The sequence below is a fragment of the Rattus rattus genome, chromosome 12, assembly GCF_011064425.1.
Source record: "Rattus rattus isolate New Zealand chromosome 12, Rrattus_CSIRO_v1, whole genome shotgun sequence".
NCBI lineage: Eukaryota > Metazoa > Chordata > Mammalia > Rodentia > Muridae > Rattus > Rattus rattus.
Genome location: NC_046165.1, coordinates 37490732 through 37516809, shown reverse-complemented (window position 1 = coordinate 37516809; position 26078 = coordinate 37490732). Strand labels below are relative to the sequence as shown.

General features: G+C 40.2%; 1 protein-coding gene across 1 annotated transcript in view; it reads right to left on the bottom strand.

Moving 5' to 3' along the window:
- Window positions 1-26078, bottom strand: part of Diaph3 (diaphanous related formin 3) — a 336634-nt gene that overhangs the window by 273451 nt on the left and 37105 nt on the right. Inside the window, exons 3-4 of the mRNA XM_032917289.1 lie at window positions 19039-19218; window positions 1191-1295 (exon numbers count right to left, since the gene is read on the bottom strand). Coding sequence (XP_032773180.1) covers window positions 1191-1295; window positions 19039-19218 — 285 coding nt within the window. The remainder of the gene's footprint in view (window positions 1-1190; window positions 1296-19038; window positions 19219-26078) is intronic.

Here is a 26078-nt window from a genome sequence, read left to right as displayed (position 1 = left end):
CTGAGTTATACACTGTGTAGTGGATAAACAGTGGTGAGGTATAAATAACTTATGTTCTCGTAGTCTGGCCTTAGGTTAAAGTATCCTGTGAAAATCAGTGTATAAGCTACTTCTTTCTAATCCTATTATAAATTCAGCCAAAAGCACCCTCTCCTGCCTTTCGCTTCTTGGTAAGGCTCCTGTCACAGTTAACCTCAGTTCTCAGCTTGACACACTTGGTGAAGGCAGAACCTTACTTGAGAAAGGTTGGCCTGTGGGCTTCTCTTTATTGTTAATCGATAAAGGAAGACCTGATCCACCCTGGGCTCTAATACCTCGGACACTTGGGCCTGGGCTGCATAAGAAAGCAAGCTGACAATGCCTTCAAGAGCAAGCCAGTAAGGAGCATCCCTCCATGGTCTCTGCTTCAGTTCCTGCCTCAAGGTTCCTGCCTTAGCTTCCCTCTGAAGATGGGCTGTAATTTGTAAGCTTAACAGAACCAAACCCTTCCCTCCCCAAGTTGGTTTTAGTCATTTTTTATTGCAGAAAACCAAAGCAAACTACAACACTTCCACATTATATTTTTCATCCAATCCCCATTTTTCACAACTTCTATCAAGCTGATTTGTTTTCAATAAATTTCAACAGATTCTATGTGCCAATTATACCTTCCCAGATACTTAGTATTTGCACACCTTTTCACTGTTCCCTGGAGAATTGGTTACTACAGGGAGATACAATGTTCCTTTCAATCCTTACATTTGTACTGTGTTTGAAGATGATCTGCCCATAGGAAAATGCATAATATGGAATTGACTATTGTGAATCCTAACTTAGACAGGTAAAGTTGTATAGTACAAATATGATCTTCATTTATAAGTGATACTGGAAATCAATGACTATCTTAATTCACCAAGAAAGTAGTCTCAGGACACACTACTGTGCTTCTTCTTAGCAGTGAGACTGGCCAACATACACACACACACACACACACACACACACACACACACACACACACACACACACACTCAAAGTTTAAGAGAATACTATGAGAAATATCTTAAGCTAATTTATTATAATACTTTCTAATTATGCATTCAAAAGCCCTCTGATTGCAGTTTTGCACAAGCGTAAGCACTTCATTAGACAAATGCATTGTTTTCCACACTGCAAGCTGCAGCATTATTTGTCAAGCTGACAGCTTTACTTACTGTCTTAGAAGCAGTATTAATGTACTGCATCACCATTTCTTTTTTGATACTGAAGTCTTTTTCCCGCAATGGTGCCTTTTTATCTTCATTTAAATTCATATCTTCCTGGAAAACACAATTAAAATGCCTGATTTTAGAATCTAAGTAGAGCAGCAGTTCCCTGTATACTCTATGAAACAGAAAGATCAATAATTTGTGACTCAAGCAGCATTAATTGTTTTGGAATGATTTACACATGGTTCTGCCTAAAGGAAGGGGAGCTGGGTAGACAGACAGCATTCTAGATCATTTAACAGGTAAAACACTTACCAGAAAAGCTTTAAACTCACAGCAGGCTATTCAAATTATATTCACATCACTATAGATAATTAGACAGTTGCAGATTTCTGCCTTTCATAAGGTCATTAGGATTCAAAATTTCAATATATTTATTTATTTTACAACAGCTGCACCTGAAGCTATCTTGTACTGTTTTAAAGAGATAATCTGCATACTATAAAAATAAAAAAGTAAATAAACCACCACCTTCCAGGATAGCTACAAGCACATGCATAATAACAGATGTCTACTACTAATGCAAGAAAATGGCTTAACATCCTATGGTTTGAATCCTGTCTGTCTATCCCCATCAAAAATATTAAGTAGTTAATTTACCGAATGATTTAAATAACATAAAAGTTGGGCCTCTGAATGAATACAAGAGCTTATGAGCTAGATCAAGATAAAAGTCTAACATTTCTCAACATCAAACCTACAAGGGTGTAAGTGTCCTATCCTTTGCTCTAAGACTGGCGTTGACAATAACCCAAGTCTAAAATAGCCACACAAGTATGTGAAGTCCCTAAACTGTCTCAGAGGCTGTTCTGGGAAGACGGGAGGCTGAAGACAAAGTGGCTGCCGGAGAAGACCACAGACAGCCCTGGGTCACACGTAGGATGATTCGTAATGCATTTGCATGATTATAAGTCCTAGATTTACTACACATGAACCCATAAAAATCAGGACTGCAGGTCACCTATACAACCCAGCAAGCCAAATTTTCCCAAAATTTCATTCTTCAACAATGCAGATCATGAGTTTATCTAACACCAAACAATTCAAAGAGCACGTGGCTCCTTTCCTTCCACACTGATAGAAATATTCACAAGGGTTGGGTATTCTGAGCACTAGTGAGGCTGAAGCAAGAGGATGAGTTCAAGGCCAGCTTGGAATATACAGCTGTATAGAGAGGAAAAAAAGAGAAAGAGGGAGAGAGGCAAGAAATTTTGACATTTTGGAACTTCCTGTTTAACAGACTGACAAAAGGAAGTAATCAGTGATGCCCCTTCTTTGTCTTGTTAAAAAACAGCCCAGGTCATTAAATGTATGTGCTTCATTTCCTCCCCCTCTAAGCTAGTTTCTCAATAGGCTTTACCCTCACGTACAATTTTGAGGGGTCAAATGGCGAAGAAGCTTGCTACCTAGCCTGACAATCTGAATTTGAGCTCAGTGACTCAAACTCCAGAGGCTTTTGAAATGTGAAAACTTTCCATGATGGACCAAATTGACTACCATGAGTTGTTCTCTGTCCTCAGCACATGCACCCCTGTGCACACATTCATTCAAAAGTTGTGTGCACATGTATGAAAAAACTCTGAAGAACGTTTAGAATTCCTGGGAGAGTCCATTGTGGCAGTGACAGGGATGATATTACCATTCAAAAGGACATACATAGGAGGAGGCATTTTTCACTTAACCCCGTGGCTCAGAAAAGAAAGATGATATGAGGAGACACCCCTTTAAGAGAAGGCTAACTGTAATAGTGACTGCTGTGCAAGCCAGGAGACCTGTATTAGATTCCGACGTAAAAGAGGGCAGAAAAATCATCTCAGGGAGCGTCCTCAGACCTCCACATGAATGCTGTGGCACCTATATCCAGGTCGTAGTGGTTTGAATGAGAATGGCCTCTACTGGCTGATAGGTTTGAATGCTTAGTCACTAGGGAGTGGAGAAAGGATTAGGAAGGGTGGCCTTGTTGGAGGAAGTGTGCCACTGGGAGTGAGCTTTGAGGTTTCGAAGGCCCATGGAGCCTCTCTTCCTCTCTTCCTGCTGCCTGCTCATCTGGATGCAGAGCTCTCAGCTCCTTCTCCAGCACCATGCCTGCCAGTATGCCATGCTTCCCACCACGATGATAATGGACTAAACCTCTGAAATTGTCAGCAAGCCTCCAATAACGCTTTCTCTTGTAAGAGTTGCCTCAGTCAGTGTTTCTTCACAGCAATAGAACACTAAGATACATCATGTACACACAAGATGATGATGATGACGACGACGACGACAAAAATCAAAGCTCTGACACTATTTCATCCAATGGGATCAGACAGAAAATAAAAAACTAAAAGTTATATGTAAACTCACATATTAAACTCACAAGTGTTTAATGTACATTAAATATCCCAGGAATCAACTATTCCACAGTTACAGTGGCCTTTTCAAGTTCTCCCTACTCTGTGCTTTCTTTCAGAAATGTAGTGCATGAATACCAGAACAGCACACCAACAATGAAGCAGACATTCGGGAATGTTGCCTTATGGTTCCTTGAATGGTCAGGCCAGTTGTTTCTATTAAAATACACAGATACATGTTCTACTATGGCATTATACCACATTCTTAATTATGAATATAGGTAACTCATTTTTATGTACAGACAATTTTATTGGCCATAAGCCAGGCAAAAAAAGACAAACAGTGCATGAAAAGACTTGATCTCAAGGGCATATACAGTAGAGCAGGGCTCACCAGAGGCTAGTAGGGTGGAGAAAAGAAAGAGCTGGTTAGGTTTATAAAATATAATAAGTTTTAGCACTCTACATCACAGTTGAATGACTGTAATAATTCATTTATTAGCATTTCAAAATGAAAAAGAATTTAAGTGTTTCTAACACAGAGAATGATAAATGGTTGGGGTTAGGGGTATATTAATTCCCTTGCTTTGATCACTGCACATTGGATGTATGTGTTGAATTCACACTGAAGCTCATGACGATGTACAATTATTAGGTGACACTTACATACTACACTGGGAGAAAGAGGAGTTAGGGAACAACTGGTATAGAAAGTGGGAGGCCTAGCAGCATCTGTGCTCTGTATTAAATTACTTACAACAGCAAATTAAAATATTTAAGAGACACAGAATACCAAGAAACAGATAGTTTATTAGTTGAGCTGAAATCAAATTAAAATTTCAGGAGGGAGAGATGGTTGAAAGGAAAAAAAATTTAAGCCACTACTTTCTTTTCAAAGAGGTGTTACCAGATAACATTCATCCATAACTAAGAATGGTTGTGATACTTAATTTTAGTTGACAGTTAATTTCAGATTAATACTTTGGAGGGAGAAGCAGCCAGATAGCTGGTAAGCACTATAGAATGTCTGGGAGAGTATTTTATAAACATACTGGCCACTTGAATTTATGGACTGATTAAAATGATTTACCCTCACACAATAAGGCAAGCCCTATGCCATCAGTTGACGGCCCAGATCATCCAAAGGGAAAGGAAAGGTGGATTTGCATCTATCGCATGGGTACTCTTCTTTCCTAACCTTCGGTCTACAGCCTTCCAACTCTAGACACTGGGGCCATGTCTAATGCAGTCCCACACGTCAGGTTCTCAGGTCCTGGGCACTACACTACAAACCACTGTGTCCACACTAGCCCCTCAATTCTCCACTTGTCGAAGGTCTGTGCTAGGAATGAGGCTCCATGATCTTTTAAAACAAGTCCCTTAATAACAGCCTTCCCATATGCCACTGTAGCGATCGGTATTCCTGTTGGCTCAGGACTCTCTAGAGACTACTACCTAGTGTACTTATGTTAGGACGGGTCTAGCTACTGTCCACTGGTTTATGGCAACTCTCTTGTCTTGCTAAGCAGTCATTTTCCAGAGAATTGTGGGATAGACAGAATCCCAATGCTTTGGTTTGTTTAAAGGACAAAGAAGACAGAGAAAGAAAATTGGATTTAATTAACTCCCAAAACACAGCAAAGCCTGATGCAGCACCCCCAGGTATATGACTACTCGTAACAAGTTATTATTCTCTACATGAGGAGAAAGAGCACTGTAAAGAGAACCGAGGAGGAATGCAGAAAAAATAATCATATGGAAATATATAATGCAAGATTTTTAAAATAGATTTTTCTATCTACAGAAAACAGTGCTAGAAGAATAAAAAACTCCTGAAGCAACAGCACCCAGCTTTGAGAAGTAATTAAGTCCCTGAAAAACACCTAGGGAGTTTTATCCTAGAAAATGCACATCTACATTTTGAGTTACAATTCCAGGGAGTCTGGACCTCTCAGACTATCTACAAAACTGAGCAAAGTATGACTGGGAAAGACAGAAGAATACCACATCAATTTTCCTATTTATCGGTTCATATTCTCTCAAAATAAGCAAGCTTCCATCTCTTGGTTAACTTCAATGAAGGCAGAGAGTAGACGAGCAAATGCAATGCAGCGAGCAGGCAACCTCAGGATAAGGGAAGGTGAGGAAGCAAAGAGATGCAAGAATGGTAGCAACTGTGGAGTGCCACTTTGCTCTCAACTGCTACACAGTCTGGACCAGCTGGAGAGGCCAGCCTCAACAGGTTGGCCAGGCCTGGGAGTTAGGATGCTAGTTTGACCTGGGTGTAGACACTTGAAAGATAACAATAAATCATTTGAAGGACCCTCATCACCTCTGGTACTCTGGATAAACACAGATGGGGATTGGTGGAGCATCAACCAGAATCTACTCTGACAACTAAAACTAATTTCCTTCATTAAAATGAGGCTTCTGTTACAACTAAAAATAAAAAAGAACTTGTAGAGATTGTCTAAATGAGCACTATAAATCATTATGAATTAACTAATTCATCCTTCCAAATTTAATATGCAATACCTTCTACACTGTAAATAAAGCCATAAATGATAACATAAGTACTGATCTTTTTACAGACCCAATATGGCAACTTGCTGCAATGTATTATTTGTTTCGTCAAATATATACTATACTCAAAGTGCTGAAGACAAACTAGATGGAACACATAAAGGTCTGATAAGTAATTTATTAGACTCTTCAAAACTCCTGCTAATAAAAGGAAAAAACAATAACTTTACACAAGATAAACAGCCAGCAGGACAATGGGAGCACACAACTTTAATCCCAGCTGCTGGGATGCAGAGGCAGGCAGATCGCTGAGTTTGAGTCCAGCTTTATCTACGGGTGGGTTCTAGGACAGCCAAGACTTCACAGAGAAACCCTGTCTCAAAAACCAAATAAATAAATACCCTGAAGACTCCACTTTGTTTGCATAACAACCCAAAGTTACATGAACTGAGACATCAATATGACATATCATCTGATAATTATATATTGGGAAGGATACATCAGCACTAGGATAGGATATAAGGAAAAAGGAAATGAAACAAAATCAAACTGAGAGCACTCTACAAACTGAGCGAATTCTTCAAAAGCCTGTCAGTGAGTGGAAGAGACATGGGGACGCAATGCAAACTGTGACGGGATCCTGCACAGGAAGGAAGGGTGGCTAAGAACACAGTCTATAAAGCATTAACAATGTTCATTGCATGGAAATTTAATAACTGTCCATATATTAGAGAAGATATTGACAAGGAAATACTAAGTTAAGGATACATTAAAAATTCTACTTCTCTAAGTTTTAGGTTTAAAATAAAGTTGTTAGAAAAGGCAAAGCTAAAGTATCCTAAAAACAGCTTTAATAAACAATTTGGGGGGGAAAAAGCAATTGGTGGTTGGAACAGGGACAGGAATTTGAACAGAGGTGTGAGCAGTAGGGGATGGGGAACTGGAAGTAGCCAAAAGAAAGTCCAGATACCAGGAAAGCAAGAGATCCTCAGAACCCAACAGAGATGAAACTAGCTGAAATGCCCCACAAAGGGGAGGGAGAACCTGTAGAAATGATATCCAGAGGTTAGGGGATGGGGCCACCCACCCATCTCCAAATTTTTAACCCAGAATGGCTTTTGTCTAAAGGAAACACAAGGACAAAGAAGAGTGGAGTAGAGACTGAAGAAAAGGCCATCCAGAGACTGCCCAACCTGGGAATCCATCCCATATACAGACACTAAACCCAGATACTATTGTGGATACTATGTGGAAGCCTGTTATAGCTGTCTCCTGAGAGGCTCTGCCAGAGCCTGACCAATACAGAGATGGATGCTCACAGCCAACCACTGGACTGAACAAAGGGTCCCCAATGGAGGAGTTAGAGAAGGGACTGAAGGAGCTGAAGGGGTTTGCAACCTATAGGAAGAACAACAATACCAACCAACCAGACCCACAGAGCTCCCAGGGGACTGAACCACCAAAGAGTACACATGGAGAGACCCATGGTTCCAGCTGCATATGTAGCAGAGGATGGCCTTATCTGGCATCAATAAGAGGGGAGGCCTTTGATCCTGTGAAGACTCGATTCCCCAGTGTAGGAGAGTGCCAGGGCAATGAGGTCCAAGTGAGTGGGTGGGGAGGGGAGCACCCTCAAAGAAGCAGGGGGAAGGGAATAGGATACGGGGTTTCTGGAGGGAAACCAGGAAAGGAGATAACATTTGAAATGTAAATACATAAAATATCAATAAAATAAAGAAAAAGGAAGGAGGGAGGGGAGGAGGGAGGAGAGGGAGGGAGGGAGGGAGAGGGAGGAGGGAGGAGGGGAGGGAGGAGGGAGGGGAGGAGGAGGGAGGGGAGGGAGGGAGAGGAGGAGAGGGAGGAGGGAGGGGGAGGAGGGAGGAGGAGGAGGGAGGAGGGAGGAAAGAGATTAACAAGAAAAGAAATGAAAACAATTTTTCAAGTTCTTTGAACTTACCAAAGAAATACATAAAGAAATAAGGACAAACTCAAGCTCCTAAGAAGTGTTCAAACTCTATCCGAAACTCAGCTAGACATCCAAGGAGTTTTCTCCCAAACACAAAGCCTAGTTATCCCAGTTGCTCCTGCTTTGGACCTCAAGCCTGCTCTTTGAGCTATGTATCTGGCCGCTTCTCCAAGCAACCTTTCCACAAGACTCCTCAAACTTCTTTGATCTTAAATAAGAATTAAATGACTGGGTCTGGCCCCATATTAAACATTAATAAACACCATTTTATTTTGGAGATAACTCCTCTATTGATGTAGTTTGTGGGGAATTCTTCAAGGTGACTGTGGTCTGCAGCCTGCACCTGAACTCCTCTGTCTAGCTTGCCCTGCTTGTTTCCATAGAGTTCTGTCTATAGACAAAGCCCATTCCCTAGGGTTCAACACTAGATGACTCGCACTGGTGCATGCCTTGCCATCACCCATGAAGAACCAATGTCACTGGCTTTCTTGCCAGCAGCAACCTTCTCTTTCATTTTCCTCAACTCCATTCTTCATGTTGCGAGTGGTCTGTTTCCTCACCTAAAAGCTGCCTTCCCTAAAACGCCACCTCCATACTCCTGCCCCTGACTTCAATCTCCATGCTGCAACTTTACTTCCTGCGAACCTTTTTCTTTTTTTTTTCCTCTTTTTCTTTTTCTTATCTTTTATTGGATATTTTTTTATTTGCATTACAAATGTTGTCTCCTTTCCTGGTTTCCCCTCAGGAAACCCTCCTTCCCATCCCCCTCCCCCTGCTTCCATGAGGGTGCTCCCCAACTGACCCACCAACCAACTCCCTCCCATCTCCCCACCCTGGCATTCCCCTACACTGGAGCATCCAGCCCTCACAGGACCAAGGGTCTCTCGTTCCACTGATGTTCAACAAGACCCATCCTCTGCTACATAGGCGGCTGGAGCCATGGATCACTCCATGTGTACCATTCATGTGTTGTTTTTTTTTTCTTTGAGTTTGTTTATATAGTAGATTACATTGATGGATTTACATATATTAAATCATCCCTGCATCCCCTGGATAAAGCCTACTTGATCATGATTGTGGATCATATTGATGTGTTTTTGGATTCACTTTGAGAGAATTTTATTGAGTATTTTTGCATCAATATTCATAAGGGAAATTGGTCTGAAGTTCTCATTCATTGATGGGTCTTTAAAGAATTGGGTAGTGTTCCTTCTCTTTCTATTTTGTGGAATAGTTTCAAGAGTATTGGTCTTTTTTGAAGGTCTGATTGAATTCTACACTAAATCCATCTGGTCCTGGGCTTTTTTTGGTTGGGAGACTTTTAATGACTGCTTCTATTTCTTTAGGGGTTAAGGGACTGTTTAGATGGTTTATCTGATCCTGATTTAACTTTGGTACCTGGTATCTGTCTAGAAAATTTCCTGCAAATCTACCTCTAATCTTTTCTGTCTCCATGCAGACCAGCTCTTTAATCTATTGACTATTTCTTCATTTGTTGGGTTCCCCACTTGTCTCTCCTCCCAGTCTCTTATGTACAATAGTTAACATGTTTGCTTTACTCCATGTGACCTCAATTCTCAGTTTACAGATCTGTTTTGTTCTAATACAATTTGCTGCACATTTCACAATAGACAGACCTCGTTAGTCACTTTTTAAACACACACAATTTGCCAATCCTGATTTGTAACAATCATGAGATAAGGATAGAACTCTAGAGCACAGAGCTGAAGCCTGAATATTAGCAGGTCTAACCAAGAACCCTAAATAAACAATACTCCAGAAGACTCTCGAGAGCCTTCAGAAAACACTACAATTGCTTTCTCCGTAGCAGAAATCCACCCGGAAGCGCTATAAATTGCTTTGCATCACTCCTGCAACGGAGTACAGGAGAACCACACAGATCCTTGGTGACATCCAATCAGGGTGACTGTGTGATTGAGCACTAACATTGAGACTCCTCCCAAATATCACTAAGTTTTGTGACTTTGTCTGGTGCTTTGTCCGCCCAGGGAATATGCCTTTCGCTTTGTACAAAAGCACTGAATGGATGAAGGGTAAGCCCAGCCTGGAACCAGGCCACACTAGTGGCTGCCAAGAAACTCCATAAACTTTTCTCTATCCGTTGGAGAAGGCCAGAGGGTCCTACATACCAAAACTTCGCCATTCCGCTGCTACTGTTTTTAGACACACTGACTCCATCATATGCTGATAAAATACTGGCACAAAGTAAATATTTTGACACTATCTCCAGCAAATTTGAGAAACAAAAAGATATAAACATAATATATGAGCATATTTAGACAGTAAAGAGCAATTGAGTAGAGATCGGCAACCAGAGAGAAGGCATTTTTTCAACTGAATTACAAATGCTAGACTCAATAATTTCATTCATGAATGTAGATTTTATAAGACAGCATACTCGTTAAATTTACATACATCAAGTTCAGTGGGATAGTTAACACCATGGAGAGTCAGATTACATTTAAAATGATGGACTATTTGAGCACTGGGAAAATGCATACAAGCCTCGAGTTGAAGATGGTCAGAGTGAAGGACTTTTGCCAGAAAGCAAAATAAGCACTTGCTAGGCAGAGGCTCAGCAACAGTCACAAAATGGACATGGGAAAGACACTATTATAAAGGATCAATACATCTTAGGAATCAATAAAAACACTATAAGATGAAAAATTAACACAACAGCGAAGCTAAACATTCATTGTTAAGGCGAAAGATATCACTGGATTTAAATAGTGTGTGTGTATTGTTTCAGGGTTTGCAAGGTGTTTATTAACATCACATCACTCCTGACAAACTGGCTAAACATCTTAAGAGGAGGTCGACAGGACAGACTAATTATAAGCCTTGGCACCATCCTAAGAGCATAATTTTACCCAAATAACTTCAAAAAGTACAACGCTATGTTTAAGCACATTTTTATCGTCTTCCACACTATACAATATCAAATGATCCTTTTGGTGTTTATCCCCACACTGAGGTGTATTTTCACTACTATGAATGGTATCATGCCAAATGAAATTTAAAAAAAAAAAAAAAAAAAAAAAAAAAAGGAAGATTCATGGTCTTATTCCAAAACTAGAGAAATCTACCTTACTTTGGCAATACAATCACACTTATTTTTACATGAGGTCTAGATAGAAAGAGAAAAGTAAAAGATAAACACCAGCAGAAAGCTGAGAGCAGTAGAGATTGCACGGTCAATCAACTGCTTGCTATAGCGCATGAAGACCTGAGTTAGGTCCCAGCACGCAAGTCAGGAGCCAGGCATTATGTCATGGGCATGTAATCAGAGAGCTGAGAAGACAAAGACTGGAGGATCCAGGAGGCTCACTGGTCAGTAAACCTAACCTGAAAACAGGAAAGACAGAAAAATGCCTCCTGCAAACTGACACCTGACCTCTGAACTCCAACCCCTGACCTCCACATAAAGACACACTGGTATACCTATAGATACATTAAAATGAAATAGGAGATAAAATGAAATGGGAAATAGGATGGAAATGCTTGCAAGAATGTACAACTTAGAATTAATGTAATTATTACTTCACTATAACTAGTTATAAATAAGCTTTTTCTTTTGCCTATCAATTTTATGTGTACAGTGAGCAGTGTAAACTATTCTCAACTGAAAACTAAATTCCAATGTGTCTTCATGCCAATATCAAGCATCAATAAAGAAAAATCAATTAATATCACTTTTACTGTATAAACTCTAATTTTAATAGACCAAACAAAAGTGTAATGAATATGCAAGGTGATTCTCAAGTGTGATTGACTGAGGAGTGATGCCTAGCCAGAACAAGCATATTCAGAATCACCTCCCGGCACAGACATCCGCCATTGATTAAAAAGCATCTCATTCACTTACTTTGAAAATTTTAAAAACACCAGGCATTTCCTCATAAATTACACTACAGATTAAACAGTCACTTAACCTCAGACACAAAGGCTGACTTTCCCACTGTGACAGAGAAGGAGGTCTTGCAGATGTAAGAAAGAAAAAGGAAAAAATGGTTTGAAAGCATTATACAAAAGGTCAATTTGTCTGTGGTGGTTTTGATTATTGCTTTCTTTACTGTTCCATATGCTTGAAATCCTACAATTCTACAATTAGGAAAATACAAGTAGATCTATATTTCTACTATATACTGAACACTGTTTCAAACACAAATGTAATAACTTTAGTATCGTCCTCATTTCTCTTCAATAATGCCAGTATATATATTAGATGGATGGTCACCCAAGCTCTATTGCTCTAAGTGCCAGGAGACACTTCGAGTATAAGCTTTCAAGATGCTGTAGTGTACAAATGTGTTTTCTCCTACTTCTATGCTACAACAAAGCCTGATAAACATCTTCCCAGATGATTACAGAATCTCAATTAATATATAAGTAGCTCAAGCAACTTTACTAAATTGTTCTCTCTGCACAATTCTAGAGCACATTCTAGAATTTAATTACTGACAGAATGACTCTGCTATCGCTGGCACTCACTTAATGCCAGCTGATGATGGCACCCTGGTAGATGACCTGTCTCACATGCTGCTCGTCCTCTCAATAATAAACATGAGGAAATGAAAAAAGATAAATGCATGAAAAAGCTCTTCACTGCCTTAATATTTCTGTGTTGCTGGGTTGTGGGGCAGAATAGCAATTCCAGCTAGTCCTCATCCAACCCGATGGTTTAAGGCAGAAACACACAATCTCTTTAAAAATCTTAACTGTTTTCTGGCTTGGTACTCTTCTTTGATTGCAGCCCTGGGGACAGAGGCAGATGGATCTCAGTGGGTTTGAGGCCAGGCTGTAACATAGCAACTCCAGGCCAGCAAAAACTACATAGTGAGACAATGTCTCAAAAAAAGTCTTAAAAGTTGAGACCTTTCATATATTCAATGGAAATTTGTTTGGAATTATGATGATAGATAATTAATCTAGTAGGGACCCAGATAACCAAATAATAAAGGACAAATTCAATAAGGCACTCATATATCACAGCTCAGAGGTAAGGTAAGCAATGGGTAAGATTTTAAAGACTGTTTACCCAAGACATGAGGTGTATGAGAGTTCTCAAATAAAAACATGGCGAGACACACAGAAGAGGCCATTGTAATTGCCTCATAAGATGCACAATAGGAGAGAAAAATACAGAGATAATAAAACCAGAGAAGGTAATCAATACAGACAAGCACCCAAGCGGGTTCAAGATGACTGCAGTGGTTTAAACAGGTTTGGCCCCACAGACTCGTGTGTTTGAACGCTTGGCCCATGGGAAATGTCACTATTAGGAGGTACGGCCTTGTTGGAGTAGGTAAGGCCTTATTGGAGGAAGTGAGTCACTGTGGGGGTGGGCTCTGATGTCCTGTGCACTCCACCCAATGCTGAAGCGTACTCTCTCTCCTAGTTAGTTGCCTTCAGATCAGGTTGTACAACTCTCAGCTCCTTCTCAGCACCATGCCTGCCTGGACGCTGCCATGCTTCCTGCCATGATGATAATGGACTGAACCTCTGAAACTGTAAACCATCCCAATTAAATATTGTCCTTTATAAAAGTTGCCTTAGTCATGATGTCTCTTCACAGCAATGAAACCCAAACTAAGACAATGACAACATCTCATACTTCCGTGAGAGCTTTCCAGAGAGAACTAAACTAGAAATGGGAATTTGATGTAATTTTTTAAGGAATATGCTATATCTCATTTCTAGCTTTTGAGATTTGACATCTTTTAGATGGCTAATTTTAGCTCCTCTTCTGTAGGAGGCATATGGGAGGAGATATTATACAACAGGAACAGCTCCAATGCTATGGGAAGAGTCTAGAGAAAACCAAGGACATAAAGAGAAGACAAGAGAGGCAGATGCAAGAGAAAGGAAAGAAAAGTGCAGATGGAGGAGAGGTAAGAAGAGAGGATCTGATGAGGACCAGAAAGGAGGTATCACGCTACCACAGCAAAAACAGAAACCAATTTAACTGATTATTGATTAAAAAGCTGTTTGCAATCACACAGGTACACAACCAAAACGAAAAGCTGCAAAGTTGTAAACTATTGTAGAAACATTCAAAATAAACTATTCTCTGCAGAAGTTAGAGTATATTGGCTTTCCATTAACAGAATATGAATAGCAAGTAGATTCAAAATAACCATTGGTAAATGCAGTAGAGCAGACTCAGAAGAGGGTGGATGGAGTAAAGGTCATGGGAGGAGTGGGTGACATCAGAAAAAAGCAGAGCCCCCATACGAGGAAACAGTGCCAGCACTTGTACTCTTCCATGCCTATGGTATGCAGCACAGGAGTCCACAGAGAAGTCCAAGCCCTAATCCCTATACCACATGAAAAGAGAGACTACACCTACATATAATTAAAGCAATGAGTCTCAAAGCAGGGAAACTTTCTTGGGCTGCCTGGGATCTTGGGCTGTCTGGGAGAGCCAGCCTGGTATAACATGAACAATTAAAGTGGATAACTTTCTCTGAATGAAGTCTGAAGACTGGCACATTAGAACAAGAAGCAAGAGATTCTCTAAGCACGAAAGGTTCAGCGGAATACACATAGAAGACAAGAAGGAACTCCAGAAACTGAGTGCCCTGCCTGCTAACAAGGAAAGGGGACCTCAGTCTCAGAACTTTGGGGGAGAGGAATCTACGAACAATAAGTAAGCATCCCAGCTGACACTAGCTTCAACCTCGGGAAGGCTTCACCCTCAGAACCAGGCTGCATTTCCAACCTGTATAGTCCTAACACTTGTGTTGTAAATCCAGAGATTTGTTCTAGCAGTAATATTCCAGAAACCAAGACATTCCTGTACGAAATCAATGGCAGGTTATCAACAACCAAAGCCTACAAGTGCTAGGATCTCCGCTCCAGTCTAACCCTACAGTAGACAAATTCAATAAGAAAAGCAAGGAGGAGGAATGGAGGGCAACTGTACTCTACCAATGGCACCTACGGTCATCTCCAAATAGAACAAGTTTGGAATGTGAAGAAAGATAAGCTTTCTTTTAATGACAGTAAACAAGGAAAGAACTGAAAGGACTAAGAAGCCACATCTGTAATCGACAAGTTGCTTTTAGTTGTACCCACTGAGTTTATGTCCTTCAAAAGGCCAGGTTCATTACAGTCAATAAAACAGGCAGGAGAACTCACTAATGTTGGTGTCAGATATCAAGGCTGCATAGATATATGCAATGTTGACTCCAATTAATTCATACATCTAAGATTCATAGGAAACCAAAACAGTCTCTCAGTATATACCAAAATATAAACACAGGTTAAAGGAAGCTCTTAGGACGTTTAGCTGAGGGTGGGTAAGATGGCCCAGCAAGTAAGGGTGTGTGATATCAAGCCTAGCAACCTGAACTCTACCCCAGTAACCCATGGCAGAAGAACTGACTCCGGGCAAGTTGTCCTCTGACCTTTATACATGCCTATGGCGTGATCACACACATACACACATGTGTGTGTACACCATTAAATAAACATTACATTTTAAATATATAACTAGAAATTCATCACTGTTTTAGAAACTAGACCATTATGAGACCAAGAAAATCAATTCTCTAAGCAAAAATGAAATGTTGAAGTATTACACTATACTTTGCATTCATTAAATAATCAAGTCAGTAATATTTCAGAGGACTATCATAAGGAAGAAAAACAAGTGTTCTTCAAAATAAAGTTGCTACTTCATGTACAAATTAAATACTTTACATAATTGGTAAATAGGAATAATTGTTTTTAAAACTGCACAATTGTGACACAAAGACCCTACATATAAATTTTAAATATGATGAAACCTTTACAAGCACAAATGCCAAAAGGTTAATATAGCTGATTTCTAAATGTTTCTGTCAGGAGAATTTTGTTGGTGGTGGTGGTGGTGGTGTTACTAAAAGTCATACTCAGCTATGCCCTTTTACCTTTACCTTCTCTCTCCAGCCAAGGCTCAAGAATCAGAACAATGAGTCAGAAACCTGGGAGGGCCTAGACAAGTGTCTTCTGGACAGGAAAGGAGCAATGCATGCTATACAAGAGCTACACAGGATCAAGCCACTCATTCCAGTGTGGAGCAAGGAGCGGTCCATGAAGCCCATCCATAAGTGGAGTTGTCTGGCAATGATGATTAGCTGCTAGGGAAAAGGGAGTGTTGTAAGCCCTTGGTAGCTTGACCATTCTCAAGATTCCAGTAGATGAGCAACACAAATGAAATTCAATGAAAAATATCTACATTATATAGCTGTTATAAATATAAATATTTTGTATGTGTGTGCAAATGTGTACCTGCGTGCGTGCATGAGTGTGTGTCATGCAATTGAGAAGGGGTACAACTCTGGAGAAGATCTGGGAGAACCTGTAGGAGGGGTGGAAGGTGAATATGATTGAAAAACACTGTACACATAGTAGATATTCACAAAGAATAAGGAATTGTATGCAAATCTATATTTTAGAATGGTAATGATCAAGTCCAGTAGAGTATAGGGTCTGACTCTAGGGTAGACATCAGAATAAAGAGTTTTCTAGAAGTACTTTGACCTTGAAGAAATCATTGTAGAAAGCACTGTTTTCTGCTATCTACGAGTTGTTCTGACAGAGCTCCACGGCCTTTGCCTGGCTCTGACTGCAGGACAGTCCTGGCACACCCAGAATGCCTTGCATAGTAGCGCGCTGAAAACAGACTAAAGGGGCAGATGCATGTTGGTTTCCTTCACAACACACATAGATTAGATTGGCAGCTTTGCTATTAGGAACTTGCTTTACCCAAAAGACAATATTTTTGTACCAATCAATAAATATGCTTCTACCTGGCTGTTTCAGGGTCAATTTTTCAAGGCTGAACCTCCCTGCTTCTTTAGACCCTGATTCCATTTTGGAAAGAACCTCTTTATTCGATAGTCCTGTGTGACTGACAGTTCAGTGCAAAGAAAACAAACAATGGTGCCCAGAAAAATGTCTCTAACTCCCACTTAAAGAAGGCCAGACACACTTCCTCAGTTACTTCAGCCCTCAACTGCAGAGACAAGAGCAGGTTTTGTCTTCGAGGTATACTAACATAACCAAGGACTCAGAGAAGGAAAGAATCTGTTCTGTATGTTTGAAAGGGAACTTTTAGGAATGACTCATCCCTCACATATTTAACAGCCCCAACAAAGCCACACTTCCATTCTACTTCTGCTAAAGAAAATGTAGGTTTGCTTGAAAAGATCTATTAACAAGCAGACCTGCCCAAGATTAAACAAGTGATCTGGCCCAGTTACTCAAGTACCCATAATCACTTCACATTGTACAGGTCCAACTGACCCACACATACCTCCCTGTACTTATAAGGGATGGCAACAGTCCCCAAAAGAACACTATAGCCTACATTCAGTATTTCTTGGATGGTTGTCCTTTCAACTAAATGCAAGTGATCATAAAATGTGTTTCTCCATAACGTTTAACAGCAATGGGCTGCTTTCTCTACTTACTCAGATGGTACTCACAATTATAATTTAAGAAAAATAATTGAATATAGTTACAAGAGCCATAATAGTACTATTCCAAATCTCAGAGGTAATTGGTGTACATGTTCAGAGCGTGAAAAGAAAGGGCCCTCTGCCACCGCACGTTTACAAAGGTGATACTGAGGACAGCCACCTTCACAAGAGCCTCCCTACTGGTGGCAAAGGCTAGCAGAAAGCTTGTCTTTGTCCTTGGCAGAGATTATAGCAGCTCATAGTGCAAACTGGGAAGGAATTCCAAATTGTAGGCAAAACAAACAAACAAAACAAAAGGGAACACTTCATTAGGTACTGGTAGAAATAGTAGATGCACTTCCCAAGGCTACAGTTTGTGCGAATCAAGTACTAACATTAAAAGTACAGTCAGAATCACTGGGACTTATCAAAAATCCTATGAAGACAAACTGGGCTTTTATTCTTTCCGGGGTCTTCTGAGACTCTAGGTGTTAGCACTAAAGCAAATACTTGTGCTGAATAAGAAGTTAGGCCATGCAGCACAAGTACAGCACTCCTACTGATGAAAGCTATTAACAGTCTCCAACCTTCATGCACACATTAGATCCTAAACTAGGAACAAATGCAATAGCTTCCATTAAAAAATGGATAAAGCTGTTAAAACTGAGAGACAAATGGACAGACATACACAGAATAATAATGATAGCGCTTCAGAGGGATTTAGAATATCCCTTCATAATCGGCCCCAAGTTATCTTTCCACTCTAACTTTTCAGACCTCTCACTGGTCCCAAAAGCTATTCAGCGACTAGCTCTATAATTCTGCTCCCTGCTATTTCCTTCATAGCAAGAGACTGCCCTTCCCTCTGCCTATACAATTCTCAATTGCCACTTGGCCCAGGCTGACTTTCTCTGCAAATTTTCCAAAAATACCGTAATTTGCTGTATTTTCCTTGAAGCTAATTAGGTATCTCAAAAAAACTAAAATAGTTTCTTTCTACTGTGAACTTACAAAGGACTGAATTATTAAACACTACCTTCTGGCACTGCTTCTGTAATTTTTCAAATATTTGTTTGGAATCATAACAGATATGAATTTGAAAGTAGCAAGTGTATAGATAAAAATCTATTTATATAAAATTAGCATCCATTTGTAGGAAGTTTTCTTAACTTTACCATACATGGATTGCTGATCAAATCAGCTCATTTAGATTAAAAATCATATGCTGACGGTGAAAGACTAAAGACTAAATGGCGAAAGCAGCAAGGAAAGGGACAGGTTGGGTTCTGTGAACACGGCTGACAGAGTGCCATAAACAGCAGGAACATACTGAATGGCACAGCACTAAGGACAACCCAGAACCTGGAAGACAAGAGAGCATCGCGACTATCTGGAAAGCACAGGCGCTCAGGCCACCATCTACACAGTCTGAAAGCTGCCATTTGATACGTCACTCTTTAACATACCCTAAGTAAAACTGAGAACCACAAAAGGCCCAAACCTCTTACCATCATCTTCTCAAAGAGTTTCAAGACTTCACTCTCTGACAGTGACTTTGGATTGTTTTCCATTGTCTCTGAAGACACTGACGAGCAGTCACTGCTTCCAGACACAGTCTTCAGGTGGGGAAGAGGAGGTCGCTCTTTCTTGCTCCCTTTCGGAATTCTTATGCTGGCAAATTTGTCCAGCTAAGAAGAAAGATAAAATAACACACAAGTAAATATTTCCTCATGCAGCAACTGTTATATAGTTCTAAAAACAGAGTAAAAATACAGGGCCATTCAATCATATTGTCACTGATGAAGCTTTAAAATTAACAACATTGAAAGGTTGTGTTGAAAGGTTCCAGCAGGAAGCCCATCTAAAGGCAGACAGGAAATCATACAAACTCATAAGATCTTAGATCTCTGTAATGTGTAGTACACTAGAATCTATACATTTTGAAGCCTTTATTTCTGTATGGAGGTGGATGGCTCAAACTCAGGTCATCAAGCTTGTTCACTAGTGCCTTTACCTACTGAGCCAATCTTATTGGTCCCTTATTCATGTTATAGTGAAAACAATTGGTTTATACTTGATAGATATAAAGTTCAGATCTTAAAAAACAAAAATCACAAAATTTTACATTAAAGATTCTGGTGCCAGATGACCTCTGCTTTATAGATGAGCAAACTGAACAGTTTCACAAAAGCAAGTCAGCTCTCAGTGATGGCACCAACTGTTACTTCCTGCCCTGCAAGCCACCCTTGCCCTTCACCAGTGCCCTCATGTATACTGTCCCCTAGTAGGGGACAAGGAGGTGCACAACAGGACATGGGTAAGGTATTTCAACTTTTCACTGCAATGGCTCTGTAGCTCTGTAGACAGTTGAATATCTGATAACATCTTTTTGTACATGCCGGTCTACGCCTGAAGTTTGTGGACACCTAGAGAGCAGGACCTTACTAATACAGTTCAATTTCTGTTGTAACAGGCTGTCTTCCATAACAAGATCAAACAGCTGACTGCTATTTAAATATACTAATATTAGTCTAGAAATTAATAGTAGCCTAAAATATTAGCCTAAAAAAGCTAGATTCCTATATTTCAAGACACATAAAACTCTCAAAAAGGACAAAAACTCTTAACAGAGGCTTCCTGTATATGTTTATTGAAAGCATAATCATAAAAAATATGTAAATTTTTCATCATTGATAAATATAAACCTGCTGTTTTCACAATAACATGAACAGAGGGCTGACAGGAATGAGTCACCCACTTATACACAAAAATAACGAATGCCTAAAATGTATCAGCCACACTACACCCTATAGTAGCACTAGCTACATATGGTTACTGAGGTAAATATTTAGTTCATTAGCTGCACAAACAATTTCTAGTGTTCAAGGGACATTTATAGTTAGTGGCTACAACACTTATAAATCCATTTACTGTAGAAAGCCCTATTAAAAGACCTGGTAGAAGTATTACAGATATCTAATACTAGAAATCGTTATTTTTAAATTAACATTAAATTATGTTATTATTTAATTTACTAAAGAAATAGGTCTGGGGCTGGAGAGTTGGCTCAGAGGTTAAGATTGCTGTTCCAGAGGTCCTGAGTCAATTCCCAGCAACCACAGGGTGGCTCACAACCATCTGTAATGGGATCTGATGCCCTCTTCTGGTGTGTCTGAAGATAGCTACGGTGTGCTCACATACATAAAATAAATAAATCTTTTAAAAAAGAAGAAATAGGTCAACCAATGATGTAAATGAATGTTTACATACAAAATGTAGGCCTGTGAATTATCCATGAAGATAATGTCTAGGGAAAAGATTATGCACTGTACTTACACACAGTCTATTTAACATAAGCTAGACTTCTAAGACTAGTCACAACATAGCATTGCTCACATCCTAACAAGCTACAAAAGTTACAAAATGATAGTTGCTGTGTTTTTAATTCATCTGAAAGCTGAAGACACAGGGAAGGAAAGAAGAGTCACTAGGAGGGGACAAGAGGGTAGGGACGTTATAAATGAACTGGACATGTACAAATGCTTTTCCTGTCAGTGTGCCCCAAATACACAATAATGCAGTGTTTCATTGTATCAAGTATTATAAAAAGACAAAGGAACATATATCTAACCTAAGCAAGTTCCCAGTGACAGTCTTAAATTTGTTTCATCCCACCAGTACTTTAAAGTTGAATTAAAATATTTCTCAAAACTAGGAAGAATTGTTATCCGTGTCCCGGCCTCTGCGAATGGAGTTCAACAGCCTATGTACGTCTGTGTTCTTGTTGAGCCTTACATGAAGGCATGGAGTTCAAGGTGAGTATACTACTAATGGAATGGAATAGGGCCTGGAAGAAACTTCTGTAGAGAAATGTGAGGACACAAAGGCTTAAATGCGAATAGGTAAGAGAAGTCCTGTCTTGGCAACCATTAGTTTTAGTTTACAAAGGTGCCTCGCTGTTCTCCATCACTGGTCGGAGAGAGGCAAATGAACAGGGGGAGTGGCCAGTGAGCCACGGACTGGTGCACGGCTGCTGGCTCAGAGATTAGAAAATCAGTAACTTCTCTCAAAAAGCAGAGACACAAAACAAATCTGCTACCGACTCTTCCCCTCAGTGCTTTCTTGGGCAGACTGTGCAGCATGCTGAAGGTTAGTGCCAGGAAGAGCTAAATGAGATCCTTCCTCAGGCACAGAAGGCTTTCAGCGACTGCAAGCTGTCCTCCTATGATACAGAGCAGAGAGGGACCTGAGTGAAATGCCCATGATTCAGCTCACACCTTGAAGAAATCCTGACAACCACTATCTGAAGGCAAAGAGCAGCAGGCCAGGTCACAGTTTCCAGGACAAACAGAAAGCGAACTTGAAATAGTTAACAGAGGACAACTCAACCTTAACCCTAAAAACAGACAGCAGACTTAGAACAGAAAGCTACCCAAGATCTGACACTTGCTAGCTCAGTTGCTAAGTTAAACCTAGACTGCCATGGCTAGGCATCTGCTGCAAAGCAGGAAGGTCTGAGTCAACACCCCCAGCACCCACATGGAAAGCCAGGCGTTGCTTTAGGGATGCCTGCAACCCCAGCTGCTTGAGGTTGCCAGGCAAGTGGGACAAGAGATCGCTGAGGCTTGCTGGTCCTCGCCATAACTCGAGGTTCAGTGAAAGAAGCAAACCTAAGAATAAGAGAAGCTTCGAAACGCCTAGCACTTAAAAGAGCACAGTGCTCTAGCAGACCACGTCAGGTTACTCACTACCACCTGTCATTCTAATGTCAGAGGGTGTGACACCTTCTTCCGGATCCCAGGCACCGGCACTCAAATGCACGCGCGCATGCACGCATGCACACACACACACACGCACGCGCACACACACACACACGCACACACACGCACACACACACACACACATAATTAAAAACTAGATATCTATAGATGATGGATGCATACACAGAGGCATACAGTGGTAACACAAGACACTTAATGTCCTTCTCTACACACACTCTCCTCACATGGAGCCAGCATACTCATATACACAGTTACACATACAAGCACACACTAAAAAAATTAAGTAAAAAGTAATTTGTCAAATTTTCAGTGACATTCAGATTCCAAGTAATTCATATCACGTGAAGCCACAGAAGAGCTGAATCCAAAGCTGAAGGGGTTTGCAACCCCATAAGAAGAACAACAATATCAACCAACCAGAACCCCCAGATCTCCCAGGGACTAAACCACCAACCACAGAGTACACATGGAGCGACCCATGTCTACAGCCACATGTGTAGTAGAATATGGTCTCGTGATGCATCAGTGAGAGGAGTGGTCCTTGATCCTGTGAAGGCTCAATGCCCCAGTGTAGGAGAATGCCAGGGTGGGGAAGGGAAGGGAGCACATAGCTGGGTGGGGGAGCACCCTCACAGAGCAAGGAGAGGGGGATGGGATAGGAGGTTTCCAGAGGGAAAAACAAAACTAGGAAAGGGGATAACATTTTAAATGCAAATAAAGAAAATATCCAATTTAGGAAGGAAGGAAGGAGGGAAGGAAGGAAGGAAGGAAGGAGGGAGGAAGGAAGAAAGTCGGTCCAGGTGAGCCCTATTCTCAAGTAACCTCCTACTTCAATTGCCTGGAAGAAGAGAAATGAAATAATACCTTTGACTTATGAAGGAAAAGTTCTACCATATTGAAATTCTCTATAAAAATTCCTTTCATGAGTAGAAGCAAAATAAAGACACTGCAGACAAAGCTGAGAGAGACTGGCTCCAGAAGACCTGTAGGTTCTTTAAAATCTCTAAAGCTTTTCGAGCTAAAACGAGAATTCCAGATCCACACAAACATAGGAAAACCAATGGACAATGTATCAGTTAGCTGCTGCCAGGACTCTCAAGAGGTGGAAAGCAGGTACTTACAAATCAAATTGCCATATGGATATGGAGCAAGGAGAACATAGAATACATGGATGTAAAACCCTGGCTTCTAACTCACCAAATAAACAATATCTATTATGAAAGAAGCATAAAATAGAACAGGTGTCCAGAAGCTACAGTCCCTGGGTGTATTTGTACTGTGTCTTAATTATTCTCTGAGAACAAGTAGGAGATACCAAAATAATTTCTGTAAGCCAAGGGATTGGTTAGCCTCCTTTGGTCACTGCTGTACCACTCTAACAAGTACCACTCTGTACAAGTAGCATCAATTCCTGGGTATAAAAACGATGTCACCTCCTATCACACACGAAGTGTAATTAAACGTGACACTTATAACTGAAAGGACATGAAACACAGCATCACTGATAGATAGAGCAGCAACATCATAAACGTAAGCATGATAGTAAGTGGTAGAAGGGAACTGGACTGAAGCAGGACAACTACAGGACTTCTGAAAGGAGTCCTGGTGAGGATCCAATATTAGTGTAGCAGAAACCAGAGGCCTCGAACCAGACCAATGGCTCACTGCAATGAACATCTGTACGTAAATCTGTTTGGGCAAATGGTATACTGTGTGACACAGCAGCTTCCACGGCAAAATTTTGGTTTGGTTTTGGTTTAGGTTTTGTTTTGTTTTATTTTCAGGGAGGAGATTTACAAGGGCAGAGGGCTGGTATGGAGAGATGGGAAGATGAGTGGGAATGGGGTCCATATTGTAAAATTCACAAAGAATCAATAAAAAAAGATTTTTTAAAGTAATAAAACTCACAAGGGTGAGCATTTAGTGACCCCTCTGTATGTCAAGTAGGAGGGGTAAGAGCATAAAAGCAGCGTGGGATAAATAATATTCACTTAGTCTGTACAATGAAGAAAAAACATGTCTAGACTGAAGACAAGCATAACAAATTCTATGGTAGTTACCTTACCTATAGAACAGCACAAACAAACTCAACCAATATTGTAGCAATCAAACTATATTTGTATCAGTAAACAAAAAAAGTTACAGAAATAATAAAGCCAAGTCAGCACATCTCCCCTGAATGTTTAGAATTAAGCTCCTAGGAAGGATCTGATTTTATACATGTGGAAAAGCAAATTTTCACCGCACCTCAGCTCATGTTATAGCTGCCAATGGTAAAATGAGGAAAATGAACACATCCTCTTCCAGATTCTAAATCTACAAAAGCCAGACATTAAAAGGAGATACAAAAGGACCAGAATCTCATTCTTTTAATGTAATACAATTTCTTTTTAATTAGAAAGATCAAAGACAAAATATGAGAAAAGCCAGGACTGGATAGATGCTGAGTGGATGAAGGGCACTTGCCCCTAGGACCTACACGGTAGAAGGTGAGAACCAACCCCTACAAGCTGTCCTCTGACCTCAATACACGGCATGGTACCTACACACACACGCACACGCATACACACACACACACACATACACACACACAGACACACACACACACACAGACACACAGACACACACACACACACAGGGGAGAGAAAAAAATATATAAATAAATGGTAGGTAGGTAGAAGGTAGGAAGATAGATACATAGAGACACATATACATGATAGAGATAGAAGATAGATTAGATTAGATAGGTAGGTAGGTAAGTAGGTAGGTAAGTAGGTAGGTAGGTAGGTAGGTAGGTAGGTAGGTAGGTAGGCAGGCAGGCAGGCAGGCAGGTAGATAGACAGATAGACAACCAGACACATAGAAATACACAGATAGATACAGATGATAGAGATAGAAGTGGATGGATGGATGGATGGATGGATGGATGGATGGATGGATGGATGGATGGATAGACAAATGGATGGATGGACGAACAGAAGACAGAGAATAGAGAGGTGGATTGGTATAAATATATAAATGAGTGTATTTTTTAAAAGCAATACAAGAATGTATTTCCTTCTTCCTATACTAGGATTAACTCTGGATGAACTAAAGGTAAAGTGGAGCTTACAAGCAGACCCAAGTATGTTCTATGAAGCACTCCAGGTAAACGCTAAGTACAGAATCTGAGCCCTGAAACAAAGCGAGACAAAGTGATCTTGCCTATCAAATTGTTTTACATGTGCCTGAGAAGTTTCATCTAAAAAGAAAAATGATGCTAGAGTGATTTCACATAAAAACAGACAAATCACTCCTAATTTATCTTTCATGGGATTGCACGTATTATTTGCTTTTGAAGCAAAGCACAATAGAACACATAGTCAAACTTTAAAAATATTTTCTACTTAAAATTATTATAGAAACTGCCATCAGACTGACAGCAAGTTCGCTATTATTGTATTTTCCAATTTGCCCAAAGATGGTTTCTTTTACAATGTATGTACTTTATATAAAAAACAAATAAATTATATGGAATTCTCCCCCAAAAAGCCAAACTAGAAATTCAACTTAGGCAAGTAAAATACACAAGCAATTCACCATTGGCTGAAGAATTGATTAAACACACCCAAGACTGGGGGAATTCCATTACACCGCTATTTAGAGGTAGAACACCACACTTAATTAACAAGGCTTTGCCTGTGTCTGGGGTATACTAAGTTTTATAAATTAGTATCACTTATCTTCAGGGGAAGTTAAATGAGCACCCTACTGAGTATTATCTCATG